The sequence below is a fragment of the Pimephales promelas genome, chromosome 3, assembly GCF_988280905.1.
Source record: "Pimephales promelas chromosome 3, fPimPro1.hap1.1, whole genome shotgun sequence".
Taxonomy (NCBI): domain Eukaryota; kingdom Metazoa; phylum Chordata; class Actinopteri; order Cypriniformes; family Leuciscidae; genus Pimephales; species Pimephales promelas.
In genome coordinates, this window is record NC_142771.1 from 7532484 (window position 1) to 7550450 (window position 17967).

The 17967-nt window shown below is 41.3% G+C and overlaps 1 protein-coding gene and 1 pseudogene across 1 annotated transcript in view; both read left to right on the plus strand.

Moving 5' to 3' along the window:
- LOC148981941 (interferon-induced very large GTPase 1-like) overlaps positions 1-17967 on the plus strand; it is a 52680-nt gene that overhangs the window by 23193 nt on the left and 11520 nt on the right. Inside the window, exon 4 of the mRNA XM_089129290.1 lies at positions 4599-5132. Within this exon, the coding sequence (XP_088985416.1) occupies positions 4599-5132 (534 nt within the window). The remainder of the gene's footprint in view (positions 1-4598; positions 5133-17967) is intronic.
- On the plus strand, positions 1333-2879 carry LOC148981942 (uncharacterized; annotated as a pseudogene).

Consider the following 17967-nt stretch of genomic DNA (forward strand, 5'->3'; position numbering starts at 1 on the left):
GCTGAGGTTCGACCACGGGAAGAAGGTTCGGCGGCACGCTGGAGTCACTGGAACTCGGAGCGAGCCGCGATGCCATGCCCACCTCGGGACTCGATTGCGAAGCCACAGCTGAAGCGGTCTCATATGAAGCAAACCGAGCGGCGTTGCCGCGGCTGCGGATGCCATATGCCCCAGGAGCCTCTGAAACAGTTTCAGTGGAACCGCACTCTTGCCCTTGAACTGTCGAAGACAAGTCAGCAGTGAGTGCGCGCGCTCGCTCGTGAGCTGCGCGGACATGGCGACCGAGTCTATCTCCATGCCGAGAAAAGAGATCCTCTGCACGGGGCAAAGTTTGCTCTTTTCCCGGTTGACCCGAAGGCCCAGACGGGCTAGGTGCCGGAGCACCAGGTCTCTGTGTTCGCAAACCTGTTCTCGAGAGTGAGCCAGTATCAGCCAGTCGTCGAGATAGTTCAGGATGCGAACCCCGTGTTCGCGAAGGGGAACAAGGGCTGCCTCGACGATCTTCGTGAAGACGCGAGGGGACAGAGCTAACCCGAATGGGAGAACCGTGTACTGATATGCCTGGCCCTCGAAAGCAAACCGAAGAAACGGTCTGTGTCGAGGCAAGATGGAGACATGAAAGTACGCGTCCTTCAGGTCGATCGCTGCAAACCAATCCTGAGGCCGAACGCATTCGAAAATGCGTTTGGCTGTGAGCATTTTGAACGGTAGTCGATGAAGAGCACGGTTCAAAATGCGCAGGTCCAGGATCGGTCGTAACCCACCGGTCTTCTTGGGCACAATGAAGTAGGGGCTGTAAAACCCGGACCTCATCTCGGCTGGAGGGACCGTCTCGATTGCACCCTTTGCCAGCAGGGTGGCAATCTCCGCTCTCATGACCGGGGCATTGCCACCGACCATCGTGGAGCGAACTCCCCTGAAACGGGGAGGAGACCGTGCGAACTGAATCGCATAGCCGAATCTGATCGTTCTGATGACCCAGCGGGACAGTCCGGGAAGCTCTAGCCAAGCTTCCAGGAAGTGAACCAGCGGGGTCATGCGAACCACAGACGTCCCCCCGGAGGGGCAGCGAGGCGGGTCGACTGGCATGCGCGCAGGAGTTACCCCGCCCGGATGCACAGTGGAAGCCCGCTCCCCGACAGAAGAGACCAGGGAAGGACCAGCGTTCCACGGGGGTCTGTTCTGCCGGAGGTCTGGCGATAGAGGGGGAGGGGAGTGGCATAGTCGAGGGACGACACGCTCCCTTCCGCACCCTCAGAGACAGAGAGGAATGAGTGGGCTGACGCACTGGGACGTCGAGCGCACTCACTCCTGTCTGTGTGCTCAGTGATGATGTCAAGTCTTCCTTTAACCAACTCAGTGTGCTGCCCACCCGTGGGTGAGCAGCGGGGAGCTGAGAACAAAAGATTCTCCCCCGGCCCTCCACCGGGGGAAGGAGGGGGCCTGCTACCGCCTCCTGGGGAAAACACGGCTTCATCACTGAGCAGCCCGTGTTAGGAACGTCGCTTAGCCTGGCGTTTAGCGGGGCGTGCGGCCTGAGGGGGCTGTGCCTGCGGCCTCCTCCGCGCCGCGGCCCGGGTGAAGGCTGCTGCTGGGGCCGCGTGGGAGGGAGGGGAGCCGCAGGGGGGCGTCCTCGGCGGCGAGCAGAGGGAGGCGTCTGTACCGACAGCTGGGTGGAGGCAGCAGCTGGCCGTCGGGGCAGAATATGTTTGATCGCCTCCGTCTGCTACTGGGCAGTCGAGAACTGCTGGGCGAAGTCCTCGACTGCACCGCCGAAAAGGCCAACCTGAGATAACGGGGCGTCGAGCAGACGAGTCCGCTCGGCATCCCGTGTATCTGCGAGGTTCAGCCAGAGATGGCGCTCCTGGACCACAATAGTGGCCATCACCTGACCAACGGAGCGAGCCGCCACCTTCGTTGCCCGGAGAGCAAGGTCTGTGGCCGCTCGCAGTTCATTGAAAGCCGATTGGTCAGTCCCGCCCTCGTGCATATCTCTGAGCAACTTGGCTTGGAAAACCTGCAAGGTGCTCATCGCATGCAGAGCGGTGGCCGCCTGTCCCGCCGCTCTATAGGAACGCGCCGCCATAGCAGACGAGAACCTACAGGCTTTGGATGGGAGCTTAGGAGGACCACGAGAGGAGGCGCTCTGTGGACACAGCTGCATCGCAACAGAGCGCTCCACCGGGGGCATCCCAGCGTACCCACGGGCGGCCCCACCATCGAGGGGAGGAAAGGCGGGGGAGATCAGAGCGCGCTCTCGAGAGGACAAAGGAGCCTTCCAAGAGCGCGTCAGCTCCGCATGCAGCTCGGGGAAAAAAGGTATTGGGGTTGGCTGTGGCCTTGCGGCGGCAGCCTTGCCCAAAAACCAATTATCCATCCGTGAGAGATCGGGGCAGGGCGGAGGGTTCCACTCTAACCCGATACTCACGGCGGCCCGAGAAAGCATGGCCGTCAACTCGGGATCAGACACGGGCAACGCTGGCACTCCCGAAGGAGGCAACGCAGCCGCATCCTCATCTCCCGAAGAATCAAGCCCGCCCTGTGATGCCGCGATCGACATCACATCATCATCTGGAGCGCCGAACGAAACAGACGGTACCTGCGAAGAGGTAGACGGCTGAATCGAAGCGGCGCTCGCTGGCTCTAACACTGGGGCGGGGGGTGTGGCCCGAGGAATCGTCGGGGCTTTGTTCCACACCGTCAACGTCAAATCACCCTGTCCGCGGATCGACGAGCTTCTCGTGGAAGAAGCTGATCGAGTAGCGGGGACGGGGACTCTCACTTTAGTCAGATCATTGAGTCTAGATCTCAGTGTAGAGATGGTCATGTTCCCACAGAAGGAACATGAGTCATCCACGAACGCTGCTGCTGCGTGCTGAATGCCCAGGCACACAGAGCAGCGATCGTGACCATCAGAAGATGACATGAGTCGACCGCACCCAGAAGAACACGGGCGAGACATCTTTAAAAAGACGTGCCACGTGCAGCTCTTTCAATGAGAGGAGGAAATTCACTCTTTCAGCGCTGAGGCGACCAGGGAGAAGCGCAAAGTCTGGCAGACCACTGCTCAAATCGCAGGCGATGCAGAATCTCGCTGGGTACCGCCGTTACCCCAACACTGAAGAGCACGCTCGTCTCGAAGAGTCTTTGGATCAGTGAGAATGGCTTTAAGAGTGAAGAGTTCTCTTGGCTCCGAAGCGAAAACATACTGCGGTTGCGTTCACTTCCTCCTTTTATACTCACGGAGTAGGGCGGAGTACGCTATGCAAAATTCCGCAGCCCCAAGGCATTGCATGCCATTGGCTCGTTGTTAAATACTCGAAGAGGATTGGCTTTCATGCGAAACCCCCAATCTCCGTCACTTCTGACGTAACTTGAAGTGACTACGAAAGGGAACTAATTTTCGCGTTTAAATTGCACGATAGTGCTATACGCGTGCTATAGAGATGCATTTAATATAATAATAGACATTTCATGACGATTATTTTAGAGGTGTGTCTAGCGAGCCACAGACTTTTTTTGAATGTCTTTCAGAGCTTTTCAGACTGCGGCGCGGGCCAGTTTTGGATGTATTTGAGTGATTTCTGAGAGATGCACGCATAGACGGATTTGTGCTCCTTTTTATTTGGACTCTCACTCATTCACATCACTAATTTTTGCATAGAGATTAAAATATCTAGTGTACAGCGTTAGTTCTGGCAGGCCGCGTAGTCAAGCTCAGCTATCAGCTGCTAAGTCTATCAGCTGATCCGATGCATACGCCTTCAATTAGTTCTTTCAATCAAGGGCCTTATTTAAAGGCATTTTTCAGTCTTTCTGCTCAGATGCTTCCACTGCATGCTTGCAACCCACCTCCTCCCCTAGCTCCTCCTTTAACTCTGTCTAAACTTAATCAGTGTTATTCTGTTTTCACTGATGCATGCTCTGTTCTCAAGGGGGAATTTGTTTGTTGCTTTCCCAGTTTTAAATGGGAGATTGTCCCCAGAAGCTGCTGCTGTTACCTGACTAGCTTTCATGGAGCTCATGAAAAGGATGGGTAATTCAGAACAGAGCCATACCGCCAAATGTAACTTTAACAATCATGCAAATAAATATTTTGGAAAATAATTGTTTTTTGGTATTTTTGACTCGAGTGGTCCTGACTGAACTTACCTTCAACGTTTAATAGTGCAATAGGACGAAACTGACTGATGCTTGTAGCATCTTTTACTTTAGGTATAAAGACTCCACCTATTCTGATCTAGGTACAACCTGTTTTTCCCATGCCACTTTTATCAATTTCCACAGAATTCGTAGAACTCAACTAATTACATTTTATAGTGTGAAGATATTATCACATTTGTCAATGTATATAAAAAGGCAATTCCTAATGTATTATTCAATATATTATAATATATATTATTAACATAATATATGATTTAATATATTTCCAGTATATTAAACACATTTAATATATTGATCATAAATATATGGAAATATATTTTCATTCAGTAAGGGAGGAACATGTGGTAATTATGGGGAGTAAATGTGGTAATTATATTCTTACTGGTGGATTTCATTTTATGTATCAATAAAACTTTCTTACATGTGTGTTTCAGTGAGCGAACTCAGGATTGTTCTGCTGGGGAAGAGTGTGTCAGAAAACAGTCGAGTAGGAAACTTCATATTAGGGCGAGCAGCATTTGATAGTGAAGCTCCTCCAGGTGTTGTAGAGAGAATCAGAGGAAGATTGAAGGACAGACACGTGATCATCATCAACAGTCCTCAGCTGCTCAAAACACACCTGTCACTTCGTCAGATCACGAAGACCGTGAGAGAGTGTGTGTATCTGTCAGATCCAGGACCTCATGTGATCGTTCTGCTACTCAAACATGAGCAGTGTTCAGCAGAAGATCAAGAGTGTGTGGAGAAGGTGCTGGACTCTTTTTCTGAGCGGGTTTATGAACACACCATGGTGCTCACCACACAAGACCCGACTGAAACCAACGACATCCTACAGAAAATCATTCAGAAATGCTGCAACAGACACTTCAGTCTTCAGGGAAACAGCTCTCCTGATGATCTTCTGCAGACGTTTCAGGATATTGAGAAAATGAATGATGGACGGCACCTGGATTGTGCTGAAGAAACATGTAAGTGAGAAAACCTAAAAATTTAGCTTGGTTACAAATAAAAAGATCAAACCATGTTAGACTTGTGATGACAACTTAAATTCAGTTCTGAGCTGTTCACTTCAAATTCAGTGAAAATTGCTACATTCATTTACCAAATTGGTGCTAATTCAGGAGACAAATAGATGATCCAGCATGAATGCTGTAAATTTCTAGAAATAATAATTTCTGAATATTCATGTTCTTCCTCTCAGTCGTTATTCACCCTTTTATAATGGTTTCTCAATAGAAATTCATAAAAGTGAATTATGCCAAATGCATCGGTAACTGTACAGAATAGCATAGTTCTAATAGCGGGGCAGGTTTTAACACAGTGTTAGAATGTTCCATCTGCACATCTTAGTGCCTTTTGCCAGTAGCAAAGCATTAAATAATTATTTAAACTATTAAATACAGGGGTTGGACAATGAAACTGAAACACTGGCCAATGTTGGAGGTTTCACATCTATTTGCCTGGCGGCCAATCTTCAGAGTGAAGCACGGGTGGATCAGTGATGGTTTGAGCTCCAATATCATGACAATCCTGATTGTATTTGATGGACACGACACTGCCGAGGACTACCAAACCCTTCTGAAGGATCATGAGCACCTGATGCTCAAACCGTGTATCAGCATGATCATGCACCAACACACACAGCAAGACTTGTGACAGAAGGGTTTGATGAAGATGAAAGTGACGTTGAACATGCACAGTCACCAGATCTGAATATTATTGAGGTGTTTTGGAGGAGCGAGTCCACCAGTATCATATAGTGACCTGGACACTGTTCTGGAAGAAGAACGGCTCATAATCCCTCTGGTCACTGTGAAGGACTTCTATCTGTCATTCCCAAGATGAATTGGTGCTGTATTTGGATGCAAAATGAGGCCCTCACCATACTAACAAATTATTGTGTTGTAAAACCAGGTGTTTCAGTTTCATTGTCCAACCCCTGTAATTGATACAAGATAAAAATAGTATCAGATGTGTTAGTTAAATAAACACAAAAAACAGAGATGAAAATCCCCATAAATCATAAGGACTTTAAACCATTTAGTGCTTTATAAGTAATCAGCAATATTTTAAAATTTATATGATGTTTAATAGGCAACCAATGCAGGGTTGACAGAAGCGGGCTAATATGGTCGTACTTCCTGGTGGACCAGCTGTAGTTTGTTTATTAAAGTCCCTGTGAAATCAAAATCAAAGTACCTTTATTGTCCCACAAGGGGAAATTGAATTCGCAGCAAGTGCTCACATAAAAACACATAACATACAACGACACACAACAGCAGAACCAACCAGCAGAAGCACAGAAGGCAGGAATTCACATTAGCGCCCAATACATAATATATAATAAATAAATAAATAATTTACAAAACCATCAACTTTTGCTAATCAATATAAAGTATAAAGTGCTAAGTGCCATTAAGATGACTCACAGCTGCCGGAATGAAGGATATATGCAACCTCTTTGTTCTGCATCTAGGGACTCGGTAACGCCGTTTAGAGGGCAAAAGTTCAAACTCAGTTCTGAGGGGATGATCCTGTGCATGAGATATAGCACTAACTTTCCTGTGGACCTGTTTTTTGTATAACTCCCCTGGTTGAGCCTGACCTCTCCTGGAAATCCTGCTCGCCACTTTAACCAGACTATCTAGTCTGTTTTTATTTATCAGGGAGAGGCTACCAAACCAAGCAGAAATGCAAAAAGATAAAACCGATTTAATGGAAGCACGATAAAACATTTCATCAGTCATCATTTCTGAAGAAACATTAGAACTATTCAATTTCCTAAGAAAATACATTATTTGTTGAAATTTCTTTGAGACAGCGTCTACCAACGGTTCAAAACTCAATTTATTATCTATAATAACTCCAAGATATTTGTATGTCTCAACGGGCTCAATATCCGTGCCCTTAATAACCGTGACTGTAGAGGGAGGTGGTGTCCTACGAAAGTCGATGACCATATCCTTGAATGAAGGATATTGATGAAGGATAAATTGAACCTATTTACTTTGTTAGCGCATATTACTAGTCTTGTGGTGAACAATTAATCTGTGCAAGTGAATATATATTAAAAAAATGTTTTACCTTGGTAATCTTTAATCAAAATCTAAAAAGTTACTTCCGGTCTGGAATGGTTTCTTTTTCTGATGACGTAGGTTTCACAGCTTGGGTGGGGAAACGCTTAACCACTCCCCTCAAACCGTTAGTTTGCTATGAACGAGAGATGGAGAGGAGGAGCGATAGAGTAAAACCCTGCCCTCTGTTCAATATTCCGTTTCACTTGGAAATACGTCACAGCACTGGAGAAAAATAGTTTGCAACTTCTGGTTCACGAGGACTTTAAGGGTGTACTCACACTGGGCACGGTTGCCATGAACCGGGCCCGAGTACGATTGTCCCCCCTCCCCACTTCCCCACTGGCCTGCACTCACATAGGGTTTTTTTTATTTTATTTTTTTATTGTAAATTACAAAAATTAGTCGGATACATTCAAACACCAAACAGAAATAGAAAGGTTAACACATTTCTCATATCATAAAATATAAGCATAAAAAAAACAAAACAAATATGGATACACACACACAAACATATCCATACATACGCATTACAATTATTTCATTTAAATAAAATAGATGAATAAATAAATAAATAAAAATACAATAAAAATAGCTAGCCACAGAATACATAAATAGTAAATTCCTCTTACACAGCCAATAAATATTGGGTAAATTAATCACTATAATATCAGGGAAGCTTACCAAATATATTTTCATAGCACTCTATAAGTCTATTACACTTCTTATTATCTATCAGGGTAAGAGAATTGAAAAGTAATTTAAGTTCTACTAAAAATAAAGGGAATGAGGGTTGAGACCCTAAGAATTTCTGCTTATGAATGAAAAATTTCCCCAATAAAATTAGAAAGTTCACCACATGAATTAGAGATTGATCCTTACTATTATCATAATAACATATTACATCCGTGAGAGAAAAGTTATAAATCATCATGGGAGGATGGAATATGAAATAATTTAAATCAGACCAAAACTTCTTTGTAGAATCACAATGAAAGAAAAGATGAGTTAAAGTTTCATCAGCACATCCACAAAAAGAACAGGAGCTATCAACATCCACATATTTGGATATTATTGAATTTACAGGATAAATTTTATGCAAGATTTTAAAATGCACTTCTTTTACCTTGTTGGAAATGCAAAATTTATGTGGTAAAAGCCATGTTTTTTTCCAATTTATATCATCCAACTGTGAATTCCAGAAAAATTTTCCTCTTAGAACGACTTTGTTTTTACTTTGCAATATTGTACGAATATATTTATTGTTACATTTTTTATCAAGTAATTGAATGCCGTTCAAAGACAATGTAGGTTGAGGATATGGGGTATTTACTTTATTAAAAAGAACATGACTCCTAATTAGATGGATCAACCCAGAAGGGATGGCTTTAACTACCGCATTGTATTCCTTAAAAGGAATGGGAAAACTGTGCTTCATCATGAAGTTCTCATATGACAGTATGGAGCCATGTTCATCAACCAAAGACAAGATATTTACTATATTTCTTTGGAACCACTTTGGATAGAAAAGAGAGGAATTTTTACTAGTTATATTAATATTATTCCATAAGAAAGTTTTGTGAGGAGAAAAATTGTGGACATAACATAGCTTCCATGCAAGAAGTGACTGCTTATGAAACTTAGATAATGCAACAGGGAGTTTGTTTGGACAGTAATTACATATCAAGACAAAAGAGAGGCCACCAATTTTTTCAAAAATGTAGTTGGGGATAAAAAACCATACAGAATTAGGGTTTGCCAGGCATCTTTTAAGCCAGTTAATTTTAAAAGTATTAATAGCATCAATGAAGTTTAAAACTTCAAGACCTCCTTCCGCTCTGCTATTAGATAGCACAGCTTTTTTAAGTTTGTGAGTTTTATTTCTCCAAATAAAATCAAGGAATAACTTATTAATGTCATTGGCCATGGATTCATTAACAAAAAGAGAAAGTGATGGGTAAACAAAACGAGACAGACCTTCAGCTTTTGATAAAAGCACTCTACCATATATCGTTAAGTCTCTTTGAAGCCAGAGGTTAAATATATTCTTCGTTTTTTTTATTTTCTCATTAAAGTTCAGATGTTGTCTGGCAGAAAGATTCCTGGATATATAAATACCTAAATATTTCACTACATTCTTTACAGGGATACTTCCTATCGAGGTATCTTCACAATCATGCACAGGCAATAACTCACATTTAGATGTATTCAGCTTTAAACCTGAGGCCGCAAAAAACTGTTCAACTAACTCAATAGCTTTAGGTATCTGATCTTTATCTTTAAGGAAAAGTGTTGTGTCATCCGCCAGTAGCGAAATTTTTATTGCCCTATCAAATATGGAGATACCTTTCAAATCAGGATTGCATAAAATGTTCCTGGACAACAACTCAACAACTAAAATAAAAAGAAAGGGCGAAATAGGGCAACCTTGTCTAACACCCCGCTTTATCTCAAATCTAGGAGATGTGTTGAAATTTATTATCACAGAGCTAGTAATTCCTTTATAAAACATTTCGATCGTCTCTACAAATTCCATTCCGAAACCAAACAACTTGAGGCATTTTATGAGAAAACCATGTTCAATGGTGTCGAATGCCTTATAAAAGTCTAAAAAAAGGATGAAAGCTTTAGAATGTACTGAGTTTGCATAGTCCAATAGGTCTAATACCAGTCTAACATTGTTACTAATATGCCGTCCCTTAATGAAACCTGACTGGGGTTCAGCAACAATATTATCAAGTCCAGTCTTTAATCTACTTGCAAAAACTAAAGCCAAAATTTTATAATCAATAGTCAATAGAGTGATGGGCCGCCAATTATCTATTAGTAAAACATCTTTATCAGGTTTTGGTATTAAGGAGATAATCCCCTGTTTCATCGTTGTGCTCATTTCTCTCTGACTGATGCAATCTTTATACATGTAAAATAACGGATTTTGAATAAGGTCCCAGACATGAATATAAAATTCAACTGAAAGGCCATCGATACCGGGTGCTTTCCCCTTTTTCATTGAAAAAAGTGCTGTTTTAATTTCATTCAAAGTAATCTGCGAGTCACAAAGTGTTTTAAAGTCATCTTTAATAGCAGGCACATCCTTCATTAATTTAGAAATGAAATTTTTACATTTGCAATCATCACATTTGGAAGTGTAAAGGGCACTGAAAAATGAAGAGACAAAGTTGGAAATCTCGGTTCTATCTGAACAGTGAGTTCCATTAATGTTAAGAACATCCAGTGATTTCCTCCTTCCATTTCTTTTTTCCAGAGCAAAAAAGTAACTTGAGTTGGTTTCTCCCTCCTCTAGCCATTTAGCTCTGGATCTTATAAAAGCGCCTTTAGCTAAATCCTTATACATTTGATAAATTTTTAGTTGTGACTCTTTTAACTCCACTTCTTCCTCAGAAGATACAGTACTTTTAGTTAAAAGAATGTTAATTCTATTAAATAACTCTGATTCTTTTTGATTTCTGAGGAATTTAAGTTCTTTGCTTCTTTTAATAGCAGCACATCTAGCCCTATATTTAAAATATTCCCATTTTTGCATGAAGTTGCAATTTGTATTATCATTAAATATTTCTTCAATTATTTTTTTAATATTATCATTGAAGTTGACGTCCTGGAGAAGAGAGTTATTGAATTTCCAGTAACCTCTTAAGTTTGCAGTTTCCTGTGAATTACCCAATTTCAGAATAATTTGTTTATGATCCGATAGAGGGGCAGAAGAGTGAGACACGTTTTTAAGAAGATGAAGAGCATTTGTTGAAATTAAAAAAAGATCTATTCTAGATTTACACGACAAACTTTTGTTAGACCAAGTAAAATTCAACAAATCAGGATTCAAAAAGCGCCATGCATCAGTCAGAGACAAGTCACAACAAAGTTTTAAGATCAAATTGTTACTTTGTAAAGATTGGCAAATCTTGGGAGGATACCTGTCTTTTGCATCATCAGCACATTCATTAAAGTCACCACCTAAAATTAAGAGGGAGTTTGAATACTTCTGTAAGAGTTCATTTAATTTTGAAACTAAGTGGGAGAAAAGCCCTTTGTTCAGAGAGCGTGAGTTGTGACCATAAACATTGCACACAATAATGATTGCATTATTCTGCCTAGTAACAATAGTTAACCATCTGCCATCATCAGAAGATACCACCTCTAGAATATCTCCCCTAAATCTATGTAGAAAGATAGAGACCCCAGCTGAGTGATTGGTGCCATGACAACAGTAAATTTCGTTTCCCCATTGCCCTTTCCAAAACTTAATGTCTGATTCACAGGAATGTGTTTCTTGAAGAAGAATTAAATCAGCCCCACTTTTTTTACAAAATAAAAAAACAGCTTTCCTTTTTACAGAGTCCCGTATACCCCTAGTATTCAATGACATCACAGTAAGAGAATTTAACTTAACATCCATCAAAATAAATTAGAAATAACAGAAACAGAAAAAAAAGACAAAAATAAGACACAAACTAAAACAAGCTCTCTAACAAGTAACAGGAAATGTAAGAAGTGTTTAAGTAACCGTTAAGAAGGATTGATTCACAACCATTAACATTATGGTGAAAAATTAGCGACTAACTAAATGTAAAGCACCATATATAGGATCTGGAACAAGAAATAGAATTACAAACGACCTTTAACTTAGCCGTGTATACCATTTACTATAAACTTAGTTTAATTATACATATAAACTTTAGGTACTTTTTAAGCTACTAACTCAGGAGAACATGTTGTAGGTTAATTAGAGAATTTCAGAACCAAACATTATGACCAAATAATCACAAATAACCATTGACCACTAGCGAGAACCTTTAATTCGTCTCAGGGAAAAAAAAAAAAAAAAAACTAACTTTCTTTCCTTTTGCTATTTCCGATTATTTTTTCCTTTCTCTCCTCCTCCCTCCCCTTACCTTATCCCACCGTTCTTTCTCCTATACAGTACATACATACCGACGTTGATGTTTCTTGAACTGAAGAAAGATCATTAGTCTGCCGGTCTGCAGCTCCGATGACAGAAAAACCGTAAGATTCACTCTGGGATCACCAAAGTCACCATGCAGATTCCCGTCCATAAAGTGTCAGTTTAGAAAAGTATTAATCAATGTCTGCGTAGTTGATCTTTTTGCCATCAATTAGAGCGAGAGGGCAGAAGCCTTTTTCCCCTCCTCTCTTGCTTTTTTAACCAGGGGCCAGAGCTTCTCTCTGGCAATTCTGTCCTCCGGAGACAAAGCCTCAGTAAGCCGCAGTTTTTTGTCACGTAAAAACCTGCTCCCTTTAGCGCTCTTCCAGACAGCATCACGGATGCGGCGGAGTGCAAACAGGATAATGACAGATCTGTGGGGACCATCCTGCTTTTTAGGACCAACGCGATGGGCAATGTCGATCCCCTCCTCCAGATATTCCTGTAGCCCAGGAGCAACTTTTCCAATCACAGTAATCACCAACCTTCTCACATCTTCGTTAGCCTCCTCTTTCATCCCGTGCAGCTTTACTGCCCATCTCCAGCTATAACGTTTGCATTCGGCTCAGAATTCGGTTCTCTTTTTTCAGATTTTCAATCTCTTGCATCGTGTTTTTCAGTACTTCTTTATGTTGCTCAACGTCCACCACAAGTTGTTGAACAGTAAATGAGAGTTTCTCAATTTGCTTAGAGGTTTCAGTGGTTGTAAGTTCGATGACCGAAATTTTCTGAAATGAGTTGTCGATTTTTTTTCCCTAGTTCACCACAACTTTTGGCTAAATCTTGGATAGCAGCTAAAATGTCCGCATTGCCATTCTCTTCGCCGTCACCATTACCATTACTGTGCTCGCGCTTCTTCTTCTTTAGGGCGGGTTTCTTAGAGATATGAGTTGAGTTAGCGAGACTGTCCCCCGCTGTTTCACCTGGGTTAACGTCAAGTTTAGTCGACATATCTTCTTTACCTGAGTCTTCCATTGAAACGTCTGTGGTACTGACATTAGAGTTGTCTTCCATTGCTTTCACCCTTTTGCGTTCCTGTGTTGACAAAACTTTAGTCCCGTACCGCTAGTTAACTTGTGACTTTTCCCTTTTGCCGGTTCTTCTTTTTTAATGTAATACAACACTTGTTCTGTCCCGTAGTACCAAATGTAGTTTCACCTTACATTCAAGCCATCATTACACCAGTTATGAGTCGAAGTAATTAGGTTGTGTTATCAAAAAACCTCCACTTTTCTGACAGAAGGGTTCAATACAGCCTCCTCACACCAGCTGTTCCTGTTCCGTGCTCCAGCACGGTTAGCGCTCACACTGCATGCGAACCGCGTCCGAGTCCAACTGAACCGTGCTCAGGCCCACCTCTTCCAAGCGGGCCAGGGCTGGCTAATCGAGCCGCGCCCGGGCACGGTTCGGAGCAATCACACTAGTCAAACGAACCGCGCTTTGGTGGTCAAACGCACTCGGGCACGGTTCAAACTGGCTAGTGTGAGTACACCCTAAGCGTGCAGGGAAACAAGCCATTATATCATTACAATAATATAGCCTTGATGTCATAAACTCACGAACTAATTGTTCCACATTTCTCATTCAGAGCATATGACGTAATTTAGATATATTTTTAAGGTGGAAAAATGCGGTTTTACTGGACACGTGATTTTCAAATGAAAGATTGGTATCAAAGAGCACACCCAGGTTCCTAACCGACGACGAAGACTTGACAGAGCAGCCATCAAGTGTTAGACAGTATTCTGGGTTATTATGAGAGGAATCTTTTTGTCCAATAATTAGAATCTCTTTTTTTTTTCAGAATTAAGTAGTTGGAAATTACTAGTCATATATTGGATTGGGAAGTTTCATCATGGTGTGAAGAAATTTAGAGCTGAATATCATCAGTATAACTGAAATCTAATATTATATCTCCCAAGGGTAGCATGTAGAGAGTGAACAGCAGCGGTCCTAGTACTGAGCCTTGTACGCCATACTGAACTTGTGATCAATGCGACATCTCCTCATTTACTGCTACAAATGGATAACGGATGTAAGAATGAACAAAGCAGTCTTCATGTACTCATGACATCTGAGCCATTAAAGACGCAGTGGATAACTTTTATTTTTGTAGGGAATGCCCCCCCCACAATCTAGCAAAATGCGTTTATGTTTGTGTAAATCATTTTACATCAGACTGCTTTGTAAACGAAAGTAAGTATAAAGTATGGCTGTCACTTTTGTGAAAATATTTTTGACACATACGTAAGTGTTCATTGAATCGATTTGTAAAATTGATTATCCATGTCAAAATACGTTTCCATTTTCAACGCCAAATATTGGTTAATCCACGGACAACTAACACGGCGCTTGAAACGCACCAGTCAGCAATATTTCTCATGATTTATTGCCACGAAGTTTAGTGCTCAATGACAGGAGTGCAACATTCTTGAAAAACAATAAGAAGAATGGACAACCATAAAATCAATGAAAAACTATACTGCAGGTTTCAACATGGCTGCGTTTACGATTAGAAATGTCAAACAAATTTCACCTACGTAGGCGACTGTAGCCCGAATCTGTCTCTGTATGCATGATACGGTCTTACTCTGAATACTGTCAGAATTCACATTTTTGTTGTAAAAAGAGACACATTATGAAGAAGTCGGCTATAATTTTCTGTTATGTGTGTTTGTCAGAACCTGCAGTTTCTGTGTGACGCGCGTTCACTGCGGGCGTATCGTGACGAGCTGGACGCGTTCCTAGAGAAGGCTGTTAAAATCAATTTCCTATTTTCGTTTTTGAGACTTGTATTGCTTGGTCTGATCAAATGTGCAATCGATTTTCGAACATAAAATGACAGCCCTAGTAAAAAGGCACAATACAAAACAGATCTTGCTAAAAAGTTGTTCTTCAAGGATGGATCAGTACAAAATGTTTGTGATCCAATTTATAGTCTCCAAAGTGATACTGCAGTAATGAAAGGGAGAGTGCACACTTTATTACAGTTCCTCGGAGTTGTTTTGTATATAAAGTTTACCAGTTTATTAAAGGGTTAGTTCACCAAAAAATGAAAATTACGTCATTAATTACTCACCGCCATGCTGTACCAACCCCGTAAGACCTTCGTTCATCTTTTCGGAACACAAATGAAGATATTTTTGATTAAATCAAAAATTGAGCGCAAAACTTTCTGTTTACAAGCAGAGGAAGACGTGCGCTGTACATACGCTTTTCAATTAGACACTTATGTATGTACAGCGAGCGTCTTCCTCTGCTTGTAAACAGAAAGTTTTGCGCTTCTAGCCATATCAGCACGTCATCTTATACGGTAGGTGGCGGTAAAACTCCTAAGCGGTGAGCAGCCGGTAAAAAGAAGTAGTCGAAGAAGAACGTCCTCATCTCAGTTCTCGCGCATGTGTTCTGGAAATCTCTTCAACTCTCGTCTCAAGGCCCACAAGGAAGTAATGGAATAGTCGAATAAAGTCGTTATTTGTGTTTTTCTTCGCACAAAAAGTAGTATCGTTGCTAGATAAACTTATAATTGAGCCGCTGTAGGCACATGGAATATTTAAACATTTTCTTCATTGACTTTCTGGGCTGTCAAGTGTCATTCCCTTAGGCAGTCTATGTAGGACTGATCCAGCTCTCAGATTCAATCAAAAATATCTTAATTTGTGTTCCGAAGATGAACGAAGGTCTTACGGGGTTGGAACAGCATGGGGGTGAGTAATTAATGACTTAATTTTCATTTTTGGGTGAACTAACCCTTTAAGCACACCCCATGAAAAGGCGGAAAGTCTGTATTTGTTTACCAATGGCGTGGGAAGGAGGGTGCTGCGGGGGTGCAGCCCCCCTCGTCATCTCATCAGCCCCCCCTGGTGAGGGGCTGTGGTGGTGGACTATAATAACTATAATAAATATTATACTTAAAAACGTGAGAAAAAAAAAATGTAAAATAGACAAAAGATACGGTGTTTGATATGGGATAAAAATAATGAGCAGTGTATAATAAGATATAAACTAATGATTAATTATTTTAATATTTTGTGAATCATTGATATACTACACTTGCGCGCGCCTCCTCCTCAGTTGCTTCCGTAACCTGACACTTGTTTGTATCTCCCTTGTTCGGAGATTCAAGATTCATCAGAAACACACCTGAACGCAAGGCCATGTTTGTTGCACTTTAAATAGAGGTAAGAAATGGTTTTAAACATACTGCCGCCAAGCATTTTTAGCTTTATTTATTTCTGTATTCTGTTGCCTATTCATCGTAGTCCTGAGGCTAACATTGGGCAGCCCATCACTAAATAATATGCATGTATAGTGATTAAATATGACATTAGTTACATTTTTATTTTTCAGATAATTTCTATAAGTTCTATATCATATTATTAATTACTGTTTTCACATATTATCTCATCGCCGTTCTAAGTGGCGCTTTCAACCGAATGCCAAGGGAAGTCAGGCATCCAATCTCGTCCGACAATCACTATCATCGTAAATAAAACATTTTATTTGACACACAGTGATATTTGTGTTTGGCCTCTCATTTTATGTGATTGATTATTGATGAAGCGTGATCAATGGACAGCGTAGGCACAAGCTGAGTTTCGGCGCCCCCAAGTTCACGTGCAATGCAAGTGATTATGCCAGCGCCTTATTATTCTGCTAGATATTTGCTTCTTATTTATTAAATACAGGCAATTGGTTGATAAAACATTGATCAAAATTAAGATATTTATATTAAACGAAAATCTTTTAAAAAGAGTCTTTCTATAAAAACAAAACTCAATGAAGTGAGTAAAATCATTTCTCTCATGATGCATCATATCTTTCTTATGCTGCATGCTCACTTTCATAATCAACATTGATTAAGTAAAAAAAAATAACATTAGTCTATAATATTTAAACATAAATATGATACTAAATATATTTACTTTAATGGCTACAACACGTAAGAAATTTCATGTTTTTTTTTGCATAATGACGTCATATTTTTCAACCCAGCCCTCAGCCCCCCTCGTCTGAAACAGCTTCCCACGCGCCTGTTGTTTAAAGTTGTTACATGTGTTTTTTGTGTAATTCACTGTGTATGTTGATGATAATGAATGGGAGAGAGAGGGTTTATGGATAAGACTTAAATGCACACTTCTTGTACTGTGATTTGTTCAGCTCTTACGGAAGCTCATACAGAATATATTCTCTGGCTTTCTAGGCATCATTGTCTGAGTCCGGTTCGAACGGAGCACGGCTGACATTTCAGTGCATGATATTGTCCTGTTTGTTGTTGAAAGGGGGCTAGATGCAGCAGCTCATTTGCATTCAAAGGCACACACACAAAAACACTGAGTTTTTGCTCATCCTTGAAAAGTAGCAATTTTAAGTTCACAACGTCATTCCAGATGGAGTGAACCCATCTAATCTTTCAATTAACTGCCGGAGAATTTGCCAGGGGTCTCAAACTCAAATTAACTGGGGGCCGCGGGAGATAGAGTCTGGGTCAGGCTGGGCCGCATCAAGTATTCAAAAAAAAAATGTATTTAAGTTTTCCAAAAATGCAACTGATCCAATCGTCTCAATCTTTATTATTAACGTTTCTTCTGAACTGTTCCTCTGAATTTGAACATTTCTTTCTGTACATGATTGGTTCTTCATGAGCTGTCCTTCTGACAGTTGAAGTTCATTTTACAAACTTTCTTTGTCTTTTTCTTATACACAACATCTTTGTGATGATAGTCATATTTGCTTTTTATTTTATTTTTATACAACACTAATTATATT